The following is a 23,938-nucleotide window of genomic DNA, read 5'->3' as shown; positions in this document are numbered from 1 at the left end:
TGCCACCCATAGTTTTGACACAAATCCCGCTCTACTAACAATTTGGGCTTTGCATCAAAAAATGCCGCGTCTGGAAGCAGGTGTAAACAAGGGGTGATGTGTTATTGGCCAACCTCTGATAGCCTCGCACCCCTCTGTGCGAACTTTGTGTCTTGATAACAAGGATCTTTTTCATTTCAGAGAAGTGGAATGGCCTCTAAAGGGGTATTTACAACAGGACGATGACCCTAAAAGGAAAGTACGATCAGGGTAGAGAAAGTGAAGTGTCAAGATACTCTCTGAAATTCCAGGAGGGCTGGGTGAATCCTTTGTGTTAGAGGCACCAGCCTATTAGGAAATTTCAAAAAATTCCCACAGAGTAATGTGGCAAACATGGCTGAGTAGTGTAGGATGAATGCCACAAAATCCAATGTTCATGAAATAGGCATGTGCAATACACCTTTACCATCAAACACCTGTGCTCTCGACATACTGTTTACACTCGAGTCATCGCTCCTGCTTCACCCAACGTAACCTGAAAGGGTTTAATCAGGTGATTTAGGCCTATGAATTGTATACCCCTCCTGCGCGCACTCGTTTATTGAATGGCCACCAGTTGCTTGTAGTGTACAAGTTGCGTTAGGAGAATAATCTGAGTGCAAAAGGCTAGTGCCCCGACACAGCACATGCTCCTCGACACACTTTCATCAGGTCGCCATCATCCAGATTTGCCTATGTACTCACTTGCCGACGTACTCAAAAAACATAGAGCACCCTGACGTAAAGGTCTACCTATGACCTCTCCATGAACCTGTCACTCATGCATTATTATTGTATGGTGTACTAACATGGGTATCTAACTGTCTGATATAATAGTTAAATGTTTCAGAACTGAAGAGTTTCCACTGGAGTATACTGAGAATCTCCTTGGCTAGTCAACAGATACGGTACACAAACAGACCCCGACTCAAATACCAGCTGGAACTGAACCTACAGAAAGAAAAAGACCAGACATCTCGAAAACGACCGTCAACCACATGTGATGAAAATATTGTAATCTATGAAACAAATGCCCTCTCTCCAGGGGATGAGAAATCTTCCTGACTCAGAGACCAGAACACAAATACAGGCTCCTTCAAAGTAGCCAGCACTCCATTAGTGCTCAGAGCAGCAAGGGTCCTCTTACCTTCCAGCTCTATGATGGCTAGGACAGCGCGCGTCATGGCCTCTCCATGCTCATTCTGTGCCACGCAGGTGTACACTCCAGCATCCTCCATCTTACTCTCGCGGATCCATAGTGTGCCATATTCCTGCCCGTGCAGCTGGATGGGCTCATCGTTCCGGTACCAGCTAAGGGTGGGAGTGGGGCACCCAGCCACCACCACTTTGAGTCTGATGTCGCAGCCAGTCCCAATGGCTGCATTCTTTAGCTTCCTTGTGAACTGAGGAGGCAGGCAGGTGGTACCATCGGGCACCACTTGGTCGTTGGTCACCCTGGCACGTTTAGGAGCCAGGCTAGGACTTGGAGGTGCCGACCTCGGTCTCCCTGTTCCTCCTTCCCCTTTCGATAGAGTCATTCGCACTTGAGCTCGGTGCATATTTCTCCTGGATGAAAATGAATCCAAGTATCCTAGAAAGATATCCCTAGAAGGTTGTGATGTACTACTGAGAGGAAATCAAAGAGGTGCTTATGCCCATGTAGAACTGGATGTTATACGTATAGTCCCAGGTATTATTTCAGTGTGTCCTTGTTCCGCTTGTGGTCTAGTGTGTAATAATCCAGCACAGCCTGGTTCACTTCAAAGTTTTGGATATTTTCTTCCGGTGGGGCCTTGATCTGCTTGTCTTGGATGTAACATCCCAGCGCGACCTGTCGATAACTGATTGATTGTATGAGGGGGCTTGAAGGCTGTCCTGGAACTATGAGAATAAAGAGGAGGTAGGAAAATCTTGTTGTCTTGGATATTATCCTCTGGTTTGGCCAGGTGCCGCTTGTAATCCTGGATATTATCTTCTGGCGAGGCCTGGTTTGCTTGTAGCTTTGGATGTTATCCTCTGGCCCAGCCTGCTATAGCTTGTAGCCTTGGATATGTTCTCACAATCCAGCCTGGTTCAGCATTTAGTCTTGGATATTTTCCTCTGGCGTGGCCCGGTTTGCTTGTAGCTTTGGATGTTATCCTCTGGCCCAGCCTGCTATAGCTTGTAGCCTTGGATATGTTCTCACAATCCAGCCTGGTTCAGCTTGTAGCCTTGGATGTTATCCTCTGGCGTGGCCTGGTTCAGCGTGTAGCCTTGGATATGTTCTCACAGCCCAGCCTGGTTCAGCTTGCAGTCTTGGCTGTTATCCTCTGGCGTGGCCTGGTTCAGCTTGCAGTCTTGGATGTTCTGTCTACTGGCGACGTGTCCACCTTTAAGTCATGGGTGCTTTAGTTGCGCGTCCAGCGGTTCTTTGGTCTGCTTAGATCCTGATGCAATCTCCCAGCGATGTCTTGGATATTATCACCTCCTAGTGCCTCGTCCACCTCCAATGGCTGCGGTTTCAAAAGTCACCAACATTCCCGGTCCCACTTTGCCATCCACGACGGGCCTGCACGTGGAAGCCTTGGAGAGACTAGCCCAGTGCTCCCCTCCGGCCTGCGCCCCCGCACAGCCCCTCAGTCGCACCTGATGATCGTGTGCTCTGCTGCCTCAGTCAGCAGCACAAGTCCCGTCCCAAAATAGACTCTTTCCCGGCTGGAGCGCTCCTGGGCCGCAGGGCCTTCTTTACTCCAATGCAAGGAGCCCCGGAGCTCCGCGGTGACCTGGGGCAGGAGGCCGCCTCTGTGGACCTGCGGCTGGGTTTGTGCTTGGATTACTGCTCCCCTGGGTTCTTCTGAAGCCGGCTGGGTGCAGCAGGAGACCCCCCCCCTGGGAGAAAGAGAGAGAAGGCTTGGGGTGTCTCCACGGAGCGGGGCAGGTACAGCTCAGGTCGTGGAAAGGGTGCCGGCTTTGTTGCTCAAGTCGCCTGGCCCGGGCTTGCTGTTGAGGGCATCGGTTCTGTTGCACCCAGGTTACTGGAGGGGCGCTGTTCTTGGCGGTGCCCAGGTCCTCGGCTCTGCCAACTCTCTCTCTCTATCTCCCACCCTGAGATGTGCTGAACTCTCAGACCAGGCCCCGCCCCCTGCGTCCCCTCCTCCCGTCGCTCCTAAAGTGGCACAGGCAGCTGTCTCCCTTCTGATGTGTCACATTCTTTGGCCTGCAGAAGCCTCACCTCCCTCCCTGCTCAGAGAAAGGGGCGCACACGCAGAGGTCAGCGCTGGTGTGAGAGCAGAAGCAGGGAATGAGTTCGTATCTTCAGCCGGTCCTTTGTTCAAGGAAAGTCTTGGGGTAGCTGAAGGGCCAGGGAATGAGTTCAAGGTATCCTCAGCATGTCCTGTGTTCAAGGGAAGTCTCGGGGTAGCAGAGGTGCCAGGGAATGACTTATCCGTAACCCCATCCTGTCCTTTGTTCAAGGGAAGTCTTGGGGTAGCCGAGGGGCCAGGGAATGAGTTCTCCATATCCTCAGCCTGTCCTTTGTTCAAGGGAAGTCTTAGGGTAGCCGAGGGGCCAGGGAATGAGTTCTCCATATCCTCAGCCTGTCCTTTGTTCAAGGGAAGTCTTAGGGTAGCCGAGGGGCCGAGGGGCCAGGGAATGAGTTCTCCATATCCTCAGCCGGTCCTTTGTTCAAGGGAAGTCTTAGGGTAGCTGAAGGGCCAGGGAATGAGTTCAAGGTATCCTCAGCATGTCCTTTGTTCAAGGGAAGTCTCGGGGTAGCAGAGGTGCCAGGGAATGACTTATCCGTAACCCCATCCTGTCCTTTGTTCAAGGGAAGTCTTGGGGTAGCCGAGGGGCCAGGGAATGAGTTCTCCATATCCTCAGCCTGTCCTTTGTTCAAGGGAAGTCTTAGGGTAGCCGAGGGGCCAGGGAATGAGTTCTCCATATCCTCAGCCTGTCCTTTGTTCAAGGGAAGTCTTAGGGTAGCCGAGGGGCCAGGGAATGAGTTCTCCATATCCTCAGCCGGTCCTTTGTTCAAGGGAAGTCTTAGGGTAGCCGAGGGGCCAGGGAATGAGTTCTCCATATCCTCAGCCTGTCCTTTGTTCAAGGGAAGTCTTAGGGTAGCCGAGGGGCCAGGGAATGAGTTCTCCATATCCTCAGCCGGTCCTTTGTTCAAGGGAAGTCTTAGGGTAGCCGAGGGGCCAGGGAATGAGTTCTCCATATCCTCAGCCTGTCCTTTGTTCAAGGGAAGTCTTAGGGTAGCCGAGGGGCCAGGGAATGAGTTCTCCATATCCTCAGCCGGTCCTTTGTTCAAGGGAAGTCTTGGGGTAGCCGAGGTGCCAGGGAATGAGTTCTCCATATCCTCAGCCTGTCCTTTGTTCAAGGGAAGTCTTAGGGTAGCCGAGGGGCCAGGGAATGAGTTCTCCATATCCTCAGCCGGTCCTTTGTTCAAGGGAAGTCTTAGGGTAGCCGAGGGGCCAGGGAATGAGTTCTCCATATCCTCAGCCTGTCCTTTGTTCAAGGGAAGTCTTGGGGTAGCCGAGGGGCCAGGGAATGAGTTCTCCATATCTTCAGCCTGTCCTTTGTTCAAGGGAAGTCTTGGGGTAGCCGAGGGGCCAGGGAATGAGTTCTCCATATCCTCAGCCTGTCCTTTGTTCAAGGGAAGTCTTGGGGTAGCCGAGGTGCCAGGGAATGAGTTCTCCATATCCTCAGCCTGTCCTTTGTTCAAGGGAAGTCTTGGGGTAGCCGAGGGGCCGGGGAATGAGTTCTCCATATCCTCAGGCGGTCCTTTGTTCAAGGGAAGTCTTAGGGTAGCCGAGGGGCCAGGGAATGAGTTCTCCATATCTTCAGCCTGTCCTTTGTTCAAGGGAAGTCTTGGAGTAGCCGAGGGGCCAGAGAATGAGTTCTCCATATCCTCAGCCTGTCCTATGTTCAAGGGAAGTCTTAGGGTAGCCGAGGTGCCAGGGAATGAGTTCTCTGTATTCTCAGCCTATCCTTTGTTCAAGGGAAGTCTTAGGGTAGCCGAGGTGCCAGGGAATGAGTTCTCCGTCTCTTCATCCTGTCCTTTGTTCAAGGAGAGTCTTGGGGCAGGCGAGGGGCCAGGGAATGAGTTCAAGGTATCCTCAGCCTGTCCTTTGTTCAAGGGAAGTCTTGGGGTAGCCGAGGTGCCAGGGAATTAGTTCTCCGCCTCTTCATCCTGTCCTTTGTTCAAAGGAAGTCTTGGGGTAGCTGAGGCGCCAGGGAATGACTTATCTGTATCCCCATCTTGTCCTTTGTTCAAGGGGAGTCTGGGACAGCTGTGGGGCCAGGGAATGAGTTCAAGGTATCCTCAGCCTGTCCTTTGTTCAAGGGAAGTCTTGGGGTAGCTGAGGGGCCAGGGAATGAGTTCAACGTATCCCCATCCTGTCCTTTGTTCAAAGGAAGTCTTGGGGTAGCCGAGGGTGCAGGGAATTAGTTCTCCGCCTCTTCATCCTGTCCTTTGTTCAAAGAAAGTCTTGGGGTTGCTGAGGGGGCAGGGAATGAGTTCAACGTATCCTCAGCCTGCCCTTTGTTCAAAGGAAGACTTGGGGTAGCTGAGGGGCCAGGGAATGAGTTCAAGGTATCCTCAGCCTGTCCTTTGTTCAAGGGAAGTCTTGGGGTAGCCGAGGGGGCAGGGAATGAGTTCTCGGTATTCTCATCCTGTACTTTGTTCAAGGGAAGTCTTGGGGTAGCTGAGGGGCCAGGGAATGAGTTCTCCGTATCATCATCGTGTTCTTTGTTCAAGGGAAGTCTTGGAGTAGCCGAGGGGCCAGGTAATGAGTTCTCCATTAGCTCGGCTTGTCCTATGTTCAAGGGAAGTCTCGGGGTAGCCAAGGGGCCAGGGAATGGGTTCTCTGTATCCTCAGCCTGTCCTTTGTTCAAGTGAAGTCTTGGGGTAGCTGAGTGGGCAGGGAATGAGTTCAACGTATCCCCATCCTGTCCTTTGTTCAAAGGAAGTCTTGGGGTAGCCGAGGGTGCAGGGAATTAGTTCTCCGCCTCTTCATCCTGTCCTTTGTTCAAAGGAAGTCTTGGGGTAGCTGAGGGGGCAGGGAATGAGTTCAACGTATCCTCAGTCTGTCCTTTGTTCAAGGGAAGTCTTGGGGTAGCCGAGGGTGCAGGGAATTAGTTCTCCGCCTCTTCATCCTGTCCTTTGTTCAAAGGAAGTCTTGGGGTAGCTGAGGGGCCAGGGAATGAGTTCTCCATATCTTGAGCCTGTCCTTTGTTCAAGGGAAGTCTTGGGGTAGCCGAGGTGCCAGGGAATGAGTTCTCCGTCTCTTCATCCTGTCCTTTGTTCAAGGAAAGTCTTGGGGTAGCTGAGGGGCCAGGGAATGAGTCCAAGGTATCCTCAGCCTGTCCTTTGTTCAAGGGAAGTCTTGGGGTAGCCGAGGGGGCAGGGAATGAGTTCTCGGTATTCTCATCCTGTACTTTGTTCAAGGGAAGTCTTGGGGTAGCTGAGGGGCCAGGGAATGAGTTCTCCGTATCATCATCGTGTTCTTTGTTCAAGGGAAGTCTTGGAGTAGCCGAGGGGCCAGGTAATGAGTTCTCCATTTGCTCGGCTTGTCCTATGTTCAAGGGAAGTCTCGGGGTAGCCAAGGGGCCAGGGAATGGGTTCTCTGTATCCTCAGCCTGTCCTTTGTTCAAGTGAAGTCTTGGGGTAGCTGAGGGGGCAGGGAATGAGTTCAACGTATCCCCATCCTGTCCTTTGTTCAAAGGAAGTCTTGGGGTAGCCGAGGGTGCAGGGAATTAGTTCTCCGCCTCTTCATCCTGTCCTTTGTTCAAAGGAAGTCTTGGGGTAGCCGAGGGTGCAGGGAATTAGTTCTCCGCCTCTTCATCCTGTCCTTTGTTCAAAGGAAGTCTTGGGGTAGCTGAGGCGCCAGGGAATGACTTATCTGTATCCCCATCTTGTCCTTTGTTCAAGGGGAGTCTGGGACAGCTGTGGGGCCAGGGAATGAGTTCAAGGTATCCTCAGCCTGTCCTTTGTTCAAGGGAAGTCTTGGGGTAGCTGAGGGGCCAGGGAATGAGTTCAACGTATCCCCATCCTGTCCTTTGTTCAAAGGAAGTCTTGGGGTAGCCGAGGGTGCAGGGAATTAGTTCTCCGCCTCTTCATCCTGTCCTTTGTTCAAAGAAAGTCTTGGGGTTGCTGAGGGGGCAGGGAATGAGTTCAACGTATCCTCAGCCTGCCCTTTGTTCAAAGGAAGACTTGGGGTAGCTGAGGCGCCAGGGAATGACTTATCTGTATCCCCATCTTGTCCTTTGTTCAAGGGGAGTCTGGGACAGCTGTGGGGCCAGGGAATGAGTTTAAGGTATCCTCAGCCTGTCCTTTGTTCAAGGGAAGTCTTGGGGTAGCTGAGGGGCCAGGGAATGAGTTCTCTGTATCTTCCGCCTGTTCTTTGTTCAAGGGAAGTCTTGGGGTAGCTGAGGGCAAGGCTTTAAGTTGGATGAAAAAACTGGGGGGGGGGGTCTCTCAAAGGGACTTAGTCAATGTAATTAAGGGCGTTGTTTAAAAACACATAAGCTAAAAATCTGTGTTTACAGTGTGCCGCCCGACTTGTATTTTGCTGTTCCTGTCATTGCGTCGCTGGATATATGATGCAACAAGTCACATCATACCTACAAGTCAGGACTATTGGTTTTGTCAATGGTTGCTAGTTGCATAAGATAAATAAGCAGCAACTATGGCTTGTATATAATATTGAAAAAACGTCCACTGAAAGCCCTGGTGAAACCACGATAATGTTGCCGCTCCTGACTTTCAAAAAGAGAAGAGAAATTCAGAGTAAAAATGACTCTCTTTAAAGGATTTCTCTTCCCATATAACGCTCACCACACGCACATGATGTGCCTGCTGTCACTGCGGTCCGGATAAAAAAAATGGCCCGCCTGTGCCAGGGCGCAAAACAGAGCCCAATAGAGACCCGTTTCGAGGCCCACTTAAAAAACTGCTGGTGCTCAGACCACAAAAAATGCTTTAACAGTGCTGAAAGAGAATTGATGATAGACTCTGGGTCGATGTGTACAATCATTCTAAAATAAATTGTTTAGAATGCACTGGAGGGAAGTCACGTTGTTAGCTATAGGGGCTATCAGGGTGAAACCATAAATATCGTAGGATACATAGTAGGTACCATACAGTTTGGAACAAGTCAAATAGAAGACAAGGTGTATTTATCATTTGATGGTCCCCCTAGCCTAGGATGGGTGTATCAATTTGATCTTAATATAGTGATTAATCCCGGGGCACCCAATCAAATAATGGTGGACTTGGCCAAGAGAGCCATAACTTTCTGCTGGAGAAGGGCCAGGTGATCCTCCAACATGCAGTGGTTTTGCGGTGGCATGGCTGGAGGGGTAGCCTCCAAATGGAGGGAGTAGCCCCTTCGGACTATCTGCAAAACCCACCTGACTGACGTGATGGTGCGCCCACTGGCGTTTGAAGGGCCTTAAATGTCAGACTAGGAAGGTTTGGAGGCTGCTGCAGAGGTGGGTTGGTGGACTGGCCCGCCCGCTGGCCCCCTGAACCTCTGCAGTTGTTCCCACGTCCCCGGCCGCGCAAAGGTTTTTGAAACTTACTGTGGCCTGTGGCTCTGGGCGGGTAGTAGGGCACCCCTTGTGTAGCTATGAAGGGGGCGAAAAGCAGACAGCGCAGGGTGGCTGGAAGAGGCCCTAGGACTTGGCCGTAGCTCGTGAGTCCTTGAAAAGCTCTAAAGCGTTGTCTGCTTTGCCGTAGAAAAGGCGACGGCCATCAAAGGTCATGTCCATGAGGGTGTTGTGGACATCCCCAGAAAAGCTAGTCGATCTCATCCAGGCATAGTGTCGAAGAGCTACCACCGTGGAAATAGTCCTGCTCAGTCGGCGGTATCCAGCCCACAATGGGTGGTAAACTTTGCTGCATCCCTCCGGACAGCAATAGCCTGGGAGAGCACTGGCCGGGTCTCCTCCGGACACTGAGGCAGCACCTGCGCAACCGAGTCCCACACAGAGTGGGAATAATGGCCCAGTAGTGCAGTGTTTACCGACCGCAGTCCCAAGCTGGTGGAAGAAAAAATCTTCTTTCCAAGATGATCCAGTTTCTTGGATTCCCTTTCCGGTGGAGCGGTAGGGAATGCGCTCTTGGTAGTTGAGGCTTGGACCACCAAGCTCTCAGGGGTGGGGTGTTGGGAGAGGAAAGTGGGATTGCCCAGAGCTGGTCGGTGGCATCAGGCAATCCACGGGAGCCCCTGTGTTGGGCCTTGTGCCCACAAGGATGAGATACTGGGTTTTTCAGAACCGGTACTTAACCGGTAACCCAGCGGTCAGGGAATACACACCCAAAGACCTCGAGTCCTTTTCCTGATTCAGACCACAGAAACTCAGAGTCTTCTAGGTGAAGTCAAAGATTAGTTTATTGGCTGCAACCAAGGTAACAAGTGTCCTAGAAGTACAACACGGGGAAGTATATTCTCAGGAGACTGCTCGAATTTACAAAGTCGGGCTTCTCTCTTTATACAGAATATTCAGCTTCAGGCAAACATTCTTCGAATTTGTAGTATGTCATTTACAGTTATTGGTTTACAAAAGAAAAGCAGAGTCATGATGACATGTACATATTTCACGTCGTGCTGCCCATAACAAATCACCCGGCAAGGCCCAACATTTCATCAGATATCAGTGGACCCCCAATAAAACAGGCACCTCCCCACCATAAAGTAAGTGAAGCAAAAGCGTAAAGACAGATGTGAGCAAGATACGGCAGGTGTGCGCGCTGAAATGGTTTTATGGCTTGTTGAGCCGAGATGCTATCTTGCTCGGCCACTGGGAGGGGAACTGACCTAACGAGTTTGGCCTGGGGCAATGATTCCAACTTGCACAGGTCACGGAAAAGTCGATTAAGGAGTATGTGTTCTTGTGGAATTGAATTCAACTGGATTATAAGCCTATGTAAAGGGCAACTCACAAAATGGCTGCCATACACAAAATGGAAGCCGAGGGTTCTGAACGAGAGTGACGATTTCAAAGTGAAATTGTCACTTGAATATGCTGAAAATACCTGTACAGGACGTACTCGTCATTCTCGGTCTTTTGGCACTAAATTCGTCCATTAACGATGAAGTTTTATTCTCGAGTGCAGACACATTACACGAGTCCAGAATTTTCAGTACTACAATCCCTCCTTTTGCCCTTACATAGGCAATTAATCTATCCTCATGTTAGTCTGAGTCCAGATCTATATCCCTAAAGTCATTGAGATGTTGCTGTAACATCATTCTGGTACTTAGTTCATCTCTTGACACAGGTTTCCTTACACATGATGTAACACAGAGGCCACATATTGCAGGAGCACACTGTATGCATAGGCAGAACAGGAAAAGAATGGCTAAGACCATCCCAATGACCATCAGAATTTTCCATCCCCAGGTGGATATCACTTCCCAGACCCATCCCATCAATGACCAATCTCCTTTATCCACATGAATGGATTCGGAAATCTTATGTAGTTTGGAGATGGCCTGGTACACTGTTGGAGCATTATCTGGGATGAAAATGCAACAACTTGATTGGATCAATCTGCATACTCCACCTCGGTCTGCAAGGATGACATCTAAGGCGACCCTGTTCTGAAGGGTCATAAGACGATCCGACTGGAGCTCAGCAGTCAAGTTACTAAGGGCACCAGCAGTTTCAGTCATGGTGGACTCAACTACCCTTGTCAATTGTCTTATGTTCCTACCGTTAGCCATGGATCCCCAGAACGGCAGAAAACCCTTTGCGAAGTCCCCAAATTCTTGACCTGCAGTGTCCTCTTTACTCAAGACACCTCTAACTACCCTTGTCCTGTGGTAATCTGCCGCTGCTGTGTAGGTGGGAGGTAACAGGAATGAAACAAAACATGAGCCTGAAAAGTCAGGGGGCAACCATGTGTAGGCTCTATCATGACAGATAAAATAAGTACCCTTAGCTGCTAAAAATGCTGGGGAAGTCTGAGATCCAAAGACATACGTTTCTGTACAGACACTCTTCTCTAACTGAGCTCTGGGATTCCTGCCAATACCTTGCAGACACAGGTGACCCTGATGGGGTACGATCCATATTGGGGATGATCCTTTAGCTTGCTGTCTCTCACTGAGAGTGGCTTCATATCCGGTCACGTTCCAATTTACATATGCAAGTATCTCATCATCAGGAGTATCTTCATAAGAAATTACTTCCTTAATCATGTCAACTATGCCTTTTACTAGGGCGCTAGTCTTGAGGTTGTCTTTTACAGAATGTAGGGGTTGGATTTCACGTGCATATATGAACATCGTTCTGTACGCCCATACAGAGAAATTATGACTGAAAGGCAAAACTAGATAAGGGATACCTTTATCCGTAGTGTGAGGCATAAGGCCACAAACCCAACAGTCAGTTGTGTTCATCACTAGCTGGTGCTGGTGCAATAGCTGAATGAAGGAGTTATTAATTAACTCTAATCTTCTATTGTATTCATGGCCAAGAAGGGGGTGGAAAGAATGAGAGGAAACAGTAGTAGGAGGTATGGGTGATGCAGTGGGTGCAAATGTTACACGAAAGGAGAATAAAGCGTAACCTATCAAAAATATCATCATACTGAATAACATACAAATGCACATTATGAAAAAACTTTTCTTTGTCATCGCATTGCATAACATGTTTTTACAGTTCGCTCGTTTGGCAGGTTTCTCCACATCAGGAAACTCCATCCTCTCTAGAGTGCTGCCCGCGGTGGTAGGTTGATTCTGCTAAAGGATGCTTCTGTCAGTCCAGGGCAACTCCCTTAGACCAACCAGAACTACCGACCTAACGTCGTTAGCTGCACCCAAAAGACTTTTTAGGCAACCACGGCCCTAGCAGCGGAACCCGGATGGCGGTTCGAAAAAAAACAAAAATAAGCAAGTTACCTAGATGGGAGATCTGCACTTTCAAAAATAGTACTTGGGGGAAAAAGAAGTATCTTTTTATTTGTCCATGGATCTTAGTCTCAAATTGCAAAAGGAATGACTTTATTAGTTCGTTTTTCTCGGTCTCAAATTATACCGTTGCTTCCCAGGCATTGTCTGGTCTGGGAACAAAAGGTCAGGCTCTGTAATGTTCACTCGCTTGGATGGTGGCACAGCCTTGTGCAAAATGTCTTTGTTTTCTTGTTCGGAGTCAGTTCCTTTTACATGTGAATCATTAAAAGGGACGGTATTTGGCACGGCATCAGGTTCTTTACTCTGGTCATAGGGCAGAGGTAAGGGTACCCTTTTACAGTGGACCCCGTGGATCCAGGCCTTCTTCCCTTCCACTCGAACTGCCGATCTGGTAGAGAGAAGGACGAGGTATGGTCCCATCCACCTGGGCTGGTCGTTTTTAGTCCTTTGGAAGTTCCGCACCAGCACCCAGGTTCCAGGGTCAATGCTGTGTCCCGGAGTCTCAGAGACCGGAGGCAGGGTGTCGTTGACCTGTTGATGCAAAACACGCAATTTAGCCGTCAATTCATACAGATAGTCAAGCAAGACAGGGTGTTCTAGCTCGCTGAACTTCGTGGGCCTAGGCACTCCCCATATGTTGGCTGGCCGGCCAAAGACAATCTCATAGGGGCTGAGTTTCACTCGCGAATGCACAGTCATTCTGGTGGATAGGAGTGCTAAGGGTAGAGCGTCAGGCCATTTAAGACCTGTGCTCGCTTGGATTTTGGCCAATTTAAGTTTTAAAGTGCCATTGTAACATTCTACTAATCCAGCTGATTGGGGGTGATTTGCAGCGTGAAACTTCTGCCTAATGCCTAGCCCTTCACACACTTTCTTCATCACGCTACCCACAAATTCACTCCCATTATCAGACCAGACCATTCTAGGCATTCCGAATCTAGGGAAGTACTCTTTCACAAGGGCTTTCGCTGTGGACAAGGCAGTATTGTCCTTTAGGGGATAGGCTTCTATCCATCTTGAGAAAGCACAAACAACAACGAGCACGTATTTTAAGTTGTTGCACCTCTCCATGTGTATGAAATCTAGCTGCAAAACCTCGAACGGATACGTAGGAGGTGCAAAATGACCAGCTGGAATTGGGGTTCCCCTACCAGGATTGTGTTGCAGACACACCATGCAATTCTTGACAACATTCTCTGCACACTTGGGAATTCCTGATTTTTTCCACACTGGGGCCAACAACTCGCAAATCCCTTTCACGCTGATATGAGCCATTCCATGAGCCATTGTGACTACTGCAAGTACATATGCATCGGGTAACAACCATCTCTGATGCTCTGTCAATTCAATCCAACAACCGTTTGCATCCATTCTACCTGTACTCTCTCTCCACGTGCTCAACTCTTTCTCTGTGGCCTCAGCTTGGATGGACTTCACACTCTCTAACCTGTCCGCACATATTCCGACATCACCAGTCCATCCTTCAGGGCCTGCAACATACATTCGGCTCATCACATTCTTTGCGGTTTCTTATGCGGTTTCATCAGCAAATGCGTTTCCATGACCAACGTCATCAGTCACCTTCTTGTGAGCACTACATTTTACAATCGCCACTTGTAAAGGCAAAGTCAGTGATTCTAGAAGCTCATTTACCAACTGATAATGCTTATATTTAGCTCCATGCGAAGTCAGGAACCCACGTTCTCTCCACAATCGTCCAAAACTGTGAGCCACCACAAACGCGTACTGGCTGTCGGTGTAGACAGTCACTTTCATTCCTTTCGACAACACACATGCTCTCGTGAGTGCAATTAGCTCCGCTGCCTGAGCTGAATTATGTGGGATGCGTGTAGCTTCAACAATCGTGTGCAAAGTCGTGACAGCATATGCTGCAGTCGTATCGCCATTCGGAAGCTTGAAACATGAACCATCCACCCACAATGTACCATCACATTCAGCAAGAGGAGTGTCGAAGAGGTCTACTCTTCCTTTCGTCTCTTCTTCTGTTCTATAAAGACAATCATGCTGTTCTGAAGCATCTGATTCTTCTATGAATGGTAATAATGTGGCTGGGTTAAGGGTGTTGCACTTTTGAATGTGCACATGACTTGCTAGCAAAGTCAGTTCGTACCCTGACAATCGAGCACTGGTTAAGTGCTGTGTCTTGGTTCTATTTAACAATGTGTCTACTGCATGTGGGACCATCACGACTAGTGTATTATTCATGACCAGGCCAGCAGACTGTCGAATAGAAACAGCTGCTGCCGCTGTAACTTGGCAATGCTCTAGCTACCGGGTCCAAAGTCGACGAAAAATACGCGCATGGACGTTGTTTGTCCCCAAATGACTCAGTACTGATAATGCGCAACCTTCCTTCTCGCGGACGTACAATGTAAAAGGCTTACTGTAGTTGGGGTTACCTAACACCGGAGCCGAACATAATGCTGTGCGTAATTCGGAAAAACTCGTTTGACACTCTTCAGACCAAGGGACGGGATTGGGTGTATCTTTACACGTTAACGCCACCAAAGGTTTGGCCAATAATGAAAAATTAGGGATCCATTGTCTACAATATGATGTAATGCCCAAGAAAGCACGTATTTCTCTCTGTGTTCTTGGCACACTCAATTTCGCTATTGCCTGAATTCTCCCTGGGGTCAGTTTCCTTCCCTCCTTCGATAAGAGACGACCTAAGTAGGTCACCTCTTGTTGGCAGTATTGAAGCTTGGAAAGTGACACCTTGTGATGGAAATCGCACAGATGGCGTAACAATGACATTGTTGCTTTCTTGCAAATTTCCTCAGTATCCGCAGCTATAAGCAAATCGTCAACATACTGTACAAGAGTAGCACCTTTTGTCAAAACAATCGTATCAAGCTGTGTTTTTAGAGCTTGACTGTATATTGACGGACTTTCACAGTAGCCCTGAGGAGCGTGTTTAAAACGGAAGCTTCGACCTCCTAAACTGAAGGAAAAAATATCCCTGCTCTCCTCGGCGATCGGGATGCTGAAGAAAGCATTCTTCAGGTCAATCACCGAAAACCAAGTGACAGAAGCTGGAATCATAGTCAATAATGTAGTAATGTCTGGGACAACTGGAAATTGTGGCACCACGATCTTATTTACCTCTCTGAGATCGATCACAAATCTGTACACCGGTGGCTGAGATGGGTCAGTTCGTTTTAAAACAGGTAGAACAGGACTATTGCAAACATTTCCTCGTGTTTCTTCAATCACATCCTTTTCAATTAACTCGTGAACGATCGCTAGCAAAGCTTTCTCGCCTTCACTAGAAATTCTATATTGGGGAATTCGTGGCATTTGAACATTGGTTTTCAATGTTACAACATATGGTGGAATTTGTAAAAGACCAACATCGTTAGGACCAGTAGCCCAAAGAATGTCCGGAAGAAACGACAACTCTGTTGGAAGTTTGTCTCTCGACAAATACATGGCAGAAACCACTTTCTTACCTAAAGTGAGTTGTACTCCCGAGGGAGAACAGTACAAAGTCGCATACAATCTTTTTAACAGATCCAATCCCAACAAATTTTCACCACAACCTGTTGTCAGAATGAGGGGTGCTTCGAATTCGCAGGGACCAACAGAAAGAGTCAAAGGGTCAGAAATTGGATTTCTAACCGGGGCGCCAGAAAAACCTACTGATACATTTGTTTCGCCAGACAAAGGTGCGCCAGGGAGTTTGGAGTGCATAATAGAACTCTTTGTAGCACCAGTATCCAACAGAAAAGGTTCTGACACACCTGATGTAATCACCTCAACGTATGGTCCGCTCTGATCTACTGGAACTGAAACAACTCCCTCTCTTTGTCTATGGCTGTCCTAGCAATCATTACTCTCCCAATTCTCACTTTCTGTATAGTAATCATCAACGTAGTATTGAGCTGTCCAGTCAGATGCGTTATTCTGCTGATCAAACCTATTCATAGAGTTTTGTGGTGGAAGGGGACGTGCGTTCTGAGGGGCATTTCCACGCCCTCTACCTCTAGGTGCTTTCTGACTGCCACGACCTCTTACACCAGAAACTCCATTTTCACGTTGTAATAGAATAGGACAATTATACTTGAAATGACCCTCTTGTCTGCAATATGAACACTGGTTGGGGCCTACAGGTACACGGGGTTGAGTATACTCGACTCTTTGCGAGTTCCTCTGATACTGTTGAGGCTGCTGAAAAGTCTTTTGGAAGTGATTCTGACCATTATTATTTTGATTACCACCACCACGTGGCGGATAGGCTTGCTGAAGCAAAACCTTCGTTTTTAGTTCTCTAGTTTTCTTTTCCTCTCTATCTTTCTCATCTTTGTCTCTATTCTCGTAATATTGTGCAGTAGCCAATATCTGGGCTGAAGATGAGACTGCCCAAGAACTTTCTGAATCCTTTATTTTCTTACACAATTCTGGAAGCAGATTGTGCACGAATTTATCGACAAACAATCTCTGACCACCTTCTGTGGTCATATCTTGACCGCTGTGGTCAACGAATGTTTCTTCAAATCTGGTGAAGAAATCTGAAACTGTTTCTTCTTTCTTCTGCTTGCATGCAGACAACTTATCCCAATTTACACGTACTGCAGGCATTATCGTTTTCATGTAATCTACTATTTTACCAGGGAGTTCTGCTATCAAAGGCTCAGGCTTGGCACCACCAACTTGTTGGGCATCTGCAGCGGCAATATTAGCCCATGAGTCACCTAATTCCTGATCATGATCTATATGACGAATTTTACCCCACAAAGGCTGTGGAACAACATTCCCAAATAGCATATCGATATCGGCTAAATTCATTATACATGACCCAGCAGTTTGCGACAACTCTTTGTAATACCCTGCAGGATTTTTACGTGGATCGGGTAATGCTTGTTTGAGTGCTAAAACTTCAGCTCGCTTCCATGGGACATGTACCCATACACGCTGAAAGTGTGGCAGAATAGGTGGATTAGCCGTTGCGTCACCCTGTGGAAAAGTAAATTTTGCCATGTTCTGTGTCCCTACGTGTTCCCCATGTTATGTTATATGTGCATGATTAATATGCATATGTATTCCCATGATCGATTAAAGACGCAATTACAGTTGTGTCCACCTCTAGTATGCCAGTTTCCAGTTCTCGTGAATACAACGAGTATTAGGCCTATGTAAAGTTACGTTGCCACGTTTCACAGTGTGCACGTTAATTCATTGAAAGTCCCCGTTTCTAGGCCTCAAAAGGGCCCGGACACCAGATTCAGCTCCTGTCTCCTGAACCCTCTCCGAGGAGCAATACAGCCCCCACCTGTATCCCTGACACTTCACTTACTTCATGCCTCACAGTGCCCGGCTCGGCCTGGCTCTGCCTGCCAGTCTGCCAAGAGTATGTTATGATTCTAGTTATCAGTCCAGCTCTCCTTCTCTGCATTCCTAAGCTACTGAATCGCATCAATAGTTTCCGTCATGGTCTAGCCTTTACGTCTCCATGTAAGAGAAATACTGTATTAATGGTCATTTAATATTCCTCAACACGCACTACATGTAGAATAATGCATGCACCAGTCTTAGAGTCTGTTAGCCTTTACCCTGATAACTTTTGGATTCTATCAACATGTTCTCTAAACATCAGATACTAGATAGTGTTTAGGTACATGTCGCTCTGACTCTCCAGACTACAGTCTCTTCTTCTAGCGCAGAAGTCATAGCCCCCAGTTCCTCCTAGTAACACGTCATTGCCAGGTTGCGCGCACCACTAGGTTAGAGGTCCCGGCTCCTTAGGTAGCCCCCTCCATGTTTCCGCCCCATTTATGACATCTTCTGTTACGTTTACATCACATGTCTATGTTCACGCCTCTTGTTACACCTACTTTCTGCCTTATCTTTCGCGACTGCTACGAACCCCGCCCACTGCTACGCCTACTGTATTGAATACCATGTATTTTGTTTAACTATATATACTTGTGGACTGTTATTAAAAAGTTACCCCCTTATGCTCCCAGATCCTGCCCCCGGCAGCTGCCATCCTATTCCCGTGCAGGTTGTCCTGTTCCTGTTCTTTATGCTGTATTAAAACCTGCAAACTCCAGCTACCTCGAATCTTGACTCTTATTTATTGAGCTATCTGTTATTATAGTATCCTGAAAAATAGTACCGGTATTTAATTATTTATTTACCACATAATGGCGCCCGAATAGGGACTTGCCCTTTCCCCACGCGCCGGTGAAGCCACGCAAGCCCCCTGATCCTCTGCAGCCGTGACGGAACCATACCGTGCACGTGCAGATATTTCTGCTTCAAGTATCCCTCAGGCCCACGGAGGAGACGGAGGTTGCGGTCCAGCATCCAGACGAGGCGGTGGAGGAACGCGGCGAGTCCCGACCAGAGCCCAAGCCGAGAGTCCAAGGTCCGAGGTATCCGGAGGCCCACCCGTAACAGAAGTCCGAAGTTCGTCCGTCCGTCGTCGTAGCAGTCCAGTCCAGTCCGAGGCCTTCCGTTCTTGCTGCCCGGTGAGTACCGTTGCTGGGGTAGTATCTAGACAGGGTCAATTGCATTGTCTCTGGTCCGTGGGTTTGGGTACACAGATCCAACACGAAGTGTTCACTTAGGTGGATGCGGGTCCTGACGTGTCTCTTTATGAGACCGGTAAGTTTCGTACTGTTTTAGCAGTGCATCTAGTTTCTGTTCTAGTCTGTTCTGTTCTCGAGAAATTCATGTATTCTGTTTTCTGTTTCCAGGTAGTATTTTGTCCGAACTATTATCTTAACTGTCATTCATGTATTTCAATGTCGTGGTATGAATGTGTTGTTCTTCAGTAATTATCGTGTTCATTGTGTATTGTATTGTGTCTAGACTCCAACCCAGTCATGCCTCTATTCTCCAAGTTACGTCAGTTAAGAACTAGAAAAGGTCTGTTAGAAGAAGCAGTTCCTGTCCCGCCTAGGGACAGTCCAGGTCATTTTATGTATCATAAGCATGGCATAAGTGCCATATTATATCTAGATTTATGGGTGGAGTACACCAAACAGTTAGAAGAAAAGTATAGATGGCCCGTATCGGGTACATGGGATGCCGAGTGCATCATGCGAGTAGAAGAAGCATTATGGAAAAAGAAAGCCAGACAGTCACAGAAAGATGCCATCGAGTTATGGCGCAAAGAATCTCACAAGAGAACCGAAAAAGAAATCAGAAAGTCAGAATTAAGTAGAGAATCCTCAGAGAGAGCCCAAGAAAGGGAAGTAATCGAAATAGGTGAACGAGTTAAAACCGAACAGTCAGACAGACAAAGAAATGCCCTCATTAAGGGTATGTATCCTCTTCTTGCCGAGGGCTTGCCAAAAGCAACCCCGGAGGTATCTAGTAATTTCCCGCCACCCTTAGTTCCGACCAAGCTACGTCACAAACCGACCGCAGCTGATATTTTTCTCTCGTCCTATTTGGACGACACAGTCCCAGAATATGCAAATCCTGTTCCACCAGCTCCTGTAAATAATGTAATTCACGGTCCTCCAGCCACCGGGGCACCTGTTACAGTACCTGTTACGGTACCCCCGGTCCAGCCCGTAGTACAAATTCCCGCCACATCAGTCACTTTGCCAGCACGAAGAGTATCAGTCGACGATTCCAGTTCAGGGGCCGCGGGAGGAGGTCCTCCTGGTACGCCGCCGCCAAATAGACGTCTAGGGGTAGTCGAGTTACATGAACGTGCATTACAGCGTACGCCCAAATATCAGTCCATTGTAGAAATCAGGCGAGCTCTTACTGAATGCTGTTATGATCCAGTCCCAGGCGAGGATAGTATGGTTATATATTCCGTACGTATAAGGCAGGTGTCCGAGTATTTGGTCACCCTACCGAATATGAAAGAAGATCTAGACAGAATGTATCGTTTCATTCGTACAGGACAAGATCCAGAAAGTATTGGTGAAGTCATGTCTCTCAGGAAAGCTGAGATCCAGTTCATGTTATTAAAGTTTCTGATCAATTGTTTAATTAGGGAACAAGATTCCCCGACTAAAGATCCGAACGAAATGAAAATTGTGACAAGGTGGAGTGATAATATAGCCGAGGGTAAGCACAAGACACTCAATAGTATAGAGAGTATGTACAAGAAAATACGTAAAGAAATAATAAGGTTACACGAACAACGCAAAGAAGCTCTAGGAAGCGAGAAAGAAAATGACTCTCCTACTGAAGAGGTAGACGACGAGAATCCCGCCAGAATAGCGTATGTAGGTAAATCTAGATTTCCAGACCGACATTTACGCCTAGAACACAAGAAAGTCTTTCATCATCCAGCACCAGAACAAGGCTCTCTAGAACAGGTATTTCAAGCTACCGATCAAATTCTGAAATCACGAATCGGTTATAGTGAGTTAGGTACCATGCATGAACAAGAACTAGCCCGATCAGCAGTCCGATGGATTACTGATTCTACCACTTTTCCAGACGAAATAGTGGCACAAATGTTTCTGAAACTGCCCCCAGCCGAGCAGCGACTGGTGGGTATGTATATGATCCAGCACCTCATTACACTGTATGAGGGTCAACATTCTGATCCAGGCCCGTTACATGATATCCTGAACGAGTTACTCCAGTATAGATGGAAAGGTTTAGGTACCGATTTAATTAGTGTCATTCTAGAACAGCGCCACAAATATAGAATGTTTCTGAACCCGCATTTTGTTCATGTCTCACCCCCGGAAAGTAAACCGTTTTACATAGACAGACAGCATCCGTTACGAGAAGTACACCCAGTTAAGACAGCGGGTGGTGAAATGCAACGAGTATTTGTTTACACCCCAGTTACCAAGATGGAACTCTTAGAAATGAAGAAGTTAATTCCCTGTCACGACAAAGATCCAGCAGGGTTCCACCGAGAATTAAAAGACATGCTCCGTATGGGAGAATACACGTATACAGATATTATTAAAATGCTAAAAGTCCTGTTGCCCGCAGGGGTATACGAAAAACTCAAGGAAAAAGAATGGGAGGTGGGAGAGAAAAAGATCGATTGGACAGCTCTAGAAGCTGAAGATAAGATACGAGTACCAGGTACCGGTCTTGGAGACAAATGTAAAGAATTACCAGAATTATTGATACAGGTTTTGCCTAGGTTATTGGCCACTAAAAAGGAAGACTGGGATGCAATCTCAGCATGTAAACAGAAACAAGACGAAGATACTAGTGATTTTTATTCCAGATTCGAGAAATGTTTTATCATAAACAGTGGTTTAAAGACGAGTAGCGAGTCATACCCTCATCTCTTTGTTACTAAATTAGTCGAGAATTCAAGTCCACAAGTTAAGAATCGAGTTTTGAAAGTCGAAAGTACATGGCAAGCTAGTACTCCGTCCCAGATGTTATAGATGCTCCAGTACCACCAGAATAGAATCAGAGAAGAGCAAGAACACGAGAGAAGACGTATGAAAGACACGAAAATGAAAGTATTAGTTGCACAATCTGTTCCTCAAGACAGTCAGAAGAGGGGTCCGAATCAAGCCAGTCATCCTGCAGCTCCCGTTAAAGGGACATGCAATTATTGTAAACAGCCAGGTCATTTTATAAACGAGTGTGCAGTTCTGAAACACAACATAGCCACTGGTAAAACTAAAGAAAGACCACGTCCGCCTAGACAAGAACAAGTTTCACAGACTTCTCAGCCACAGAATGCACAACAGACAGTTACAGCACCGCAGCCTATCGCTGCAACACAGCATGTTACACAGCAGATGTACCAGTATGCCCAGACAGAGTATCCAGAGTATCAAGTGTATTCATGAAACAGCCTAGAGAGGGAGGTAGGCTTGCCTCTCATCGAGATTCCTGTAGATCAAGAGGGTCCCTATGTTCACAGTCAAGTATTAGGGAAAGACAGAAAGTTTCTGATTGATACAGGGGCAAGTAGGACTACTATCAGTCATGACGAGGTTCCAGGGGCTCCGCTCTCAGGCTCTAGAAATGTTTCCCTTGGATTTTCAGGAAAACCAATAGTTAACGAGATTTCCAAACCAGTTACTCTAGAAGTTGGTCCATTGTCCCGAACTACTGATCTATTACTTACGAAGTCATGTCCAGAAAATTTGTTAGGTATTAAGACATTGAAAGAATTAGGTGCAGTCATATGTTGTTCCCCAGAGGGAATACGTTTGTTTTTGCGTGACTTCAAGGGTCACTATGTTTTGCGAGATTTTGATCCGAGACTGTCCAATGTTCCACAGCATCTATGGGCACAAGGTCCAACTGATGTTGGTTTTATGCAAATCACACCCCATCGTGTGACTCTCAAGCAAGGTATAGTCCTACAGCGAATTAGACAGTACAGACTGCCACCTGAGGCTGTAGCAGCCTTATCCAAAATTATTGACGAGCTCATGGCTCAAGGAGTAGTTGTAGAAACTGACTCCAATGTATGTAATTCTCCTATCATTCCAGACATGAAACGTACTGATCCAAATGCACCCCCAGTATATCGATTAGTGATTGACCTTCGAGAACTCAATAAATGTATCATTCCCCAGTACCCAGTTGTTCCAGATATCTCATCTCTATTGACAGCCATTGATTCTGAAGCTACATTTTTTTACTGTAATCGACCTCAAGAATGCATTTTTCAGTGTCCCCATTCATCCAGACAGCCAGTACCTTTTCGGTTTTTGTTTAAATGGAAGGAGCTATAAATTCACATGAGCTCCTCAAGGTTTCACAGAAAGTCCTAGTATTTACAGTCAAGCACTTAAGAGACAACTAGACAATATTCACATGCCAACTGACACTGCCCTACTCCAGTATGTCGATGATCTACTAATCACAGCCCGTTCTGAACGTGCTTGCGAGCGGGCATCACTTACAGTTCTGTATTTCCTAGCCGAGATGGGGCACAAGGTGTCCCCTTCGAAGCTTCAATTCTGTGTCCAGCAAGTGATCTACTTAGGCCACTTACTCTCCAAGTGGGGTAGGCAGTTGACACCTGACCGTATCCAGTTAATAGCGAGTCTTCCTCAGCCCAAGACCCAGAAGGAGGTACGAGCTTTTATCGGCCTTACTTCTTACTGGAGACAATGGATTCCTCAGTATGCATTTCTAGCAAAGCCACTGATACAGTTGACGACACAGGAGGCAGCCGTATCGACTGTCCTCCCTTGGACATCTGAACATACACTTAGTTTTAATGAGTTGAAGAAAGCTTTATGCCAAGCTCCTGTTCTAGCTACACCGAACTACAGTAAGCCTTTTACACTTTTTGTCACAGAACGTGATGGTACTGCATTATCTGTTCTTACACAAGATCAAGCCGGACAATACAAGCCCTGTGCTTATTTTTCGAGCACATTAGATCCAGTAGCCCAGGCTCTGCCTGCGTGCCTCAAGTCAGTTGCAGCCACAGCTCTAGCGATCAGACAAAGTGATTCCATAGTATTAGGACACTCCCTGACAGTACAAGTTCCACACTCCGTGGAGGTTCTTTTAAACCGAACACAGACTCAGCACTTGACAATTGCACGTTCAACAGGTTATGAACTGACACTGTTCCAGCCACACATAGAAATCAGACGCTGCAACGTTCTGAATCCTGCTACACTGTTACCGTCAGTTACTTCGAATCCTGCCACACATGACTGTGTGGAGGTTGTTAACACTATGACTAAGCCAAGACAAGATCTGACAGACATTGCCTTGCCTAATCCCGACCTGACACTTTATGTGGATGGTTCATGTATGAGAACAAGTACAGGAGAACTAGTAGCCGCGTATGCAGGGACTACTGACACTGAAGTTATTGAAACACACCGTATTGATACCCTGTCTGCTCAAGCAGCAGAGCTAGTTGCTCTGACACAAGCCTGCATACGTGCCAAGAACCTGAAAGTTAACATATACACAGATTCACGATATGCATTCGGAGTCGTACACGACTTTGGAGTGCTCTGGCAAGAGAGAGGTTTCATGACTTCTCATGGAACCAAGATTCAGCATGGTTTCCTTATTCAAGCTCTGTTGGATGCAATACATTTACCGACATCTATCGCTATCAT

General features: G+C 47.5%; 1 protein-coding gene across 4 annotated transcripts in view; it reads right to left on the bottom strand.

Annotated features, from left to right (window-relative positions):
* SPEG (striated muscle enriched protein kinase) overlaps window positions 1-23,938 on the bottom strand; it is a 1,484,310-nt gene that overhangs the window by 1,392,277 nt on the left and 68,095 nt on the right. For 2 of the 4 annotated variants that reach the window (XM_078679187.1, XM_078679188.1), the window contains exon 1: window positions 1,166-3,074. The exons of the other annotated variants lie outside the window; for them this stretch is intronic. In XM_078679187.1, the coding sequence (XP_078535313.1) occupies window positions 1,166-1,577 (412 nt within the window). In that variant the 5' untranslated portion in view covers window positions 1,578-3,074. Of the gene's footprint in view, window positions 1-1,165; window positions 3,075-23,938 lie in introns of those variants that run through there. 4 annotated transcript variants of the gene reach the window in all.

Source organism: Lissotriton helveticus, chromosome 3_1 (assembly GCF_964261635.1).
Source record: "Lissotriton helveticus chromosome 3_1, aLisHel1.1, whole genome shotgun sequence".
NCBI classification, from domain to species: domain Eukaryota; kingdom Metazoa; phylum Chordata; class Amphibia; order Caudata; family Salamandridae; genus Lissotriton; species Lissotriton helveticus.
This window is presented reverse-complemented; position numbering and strand designations above follow the sequence as displayed.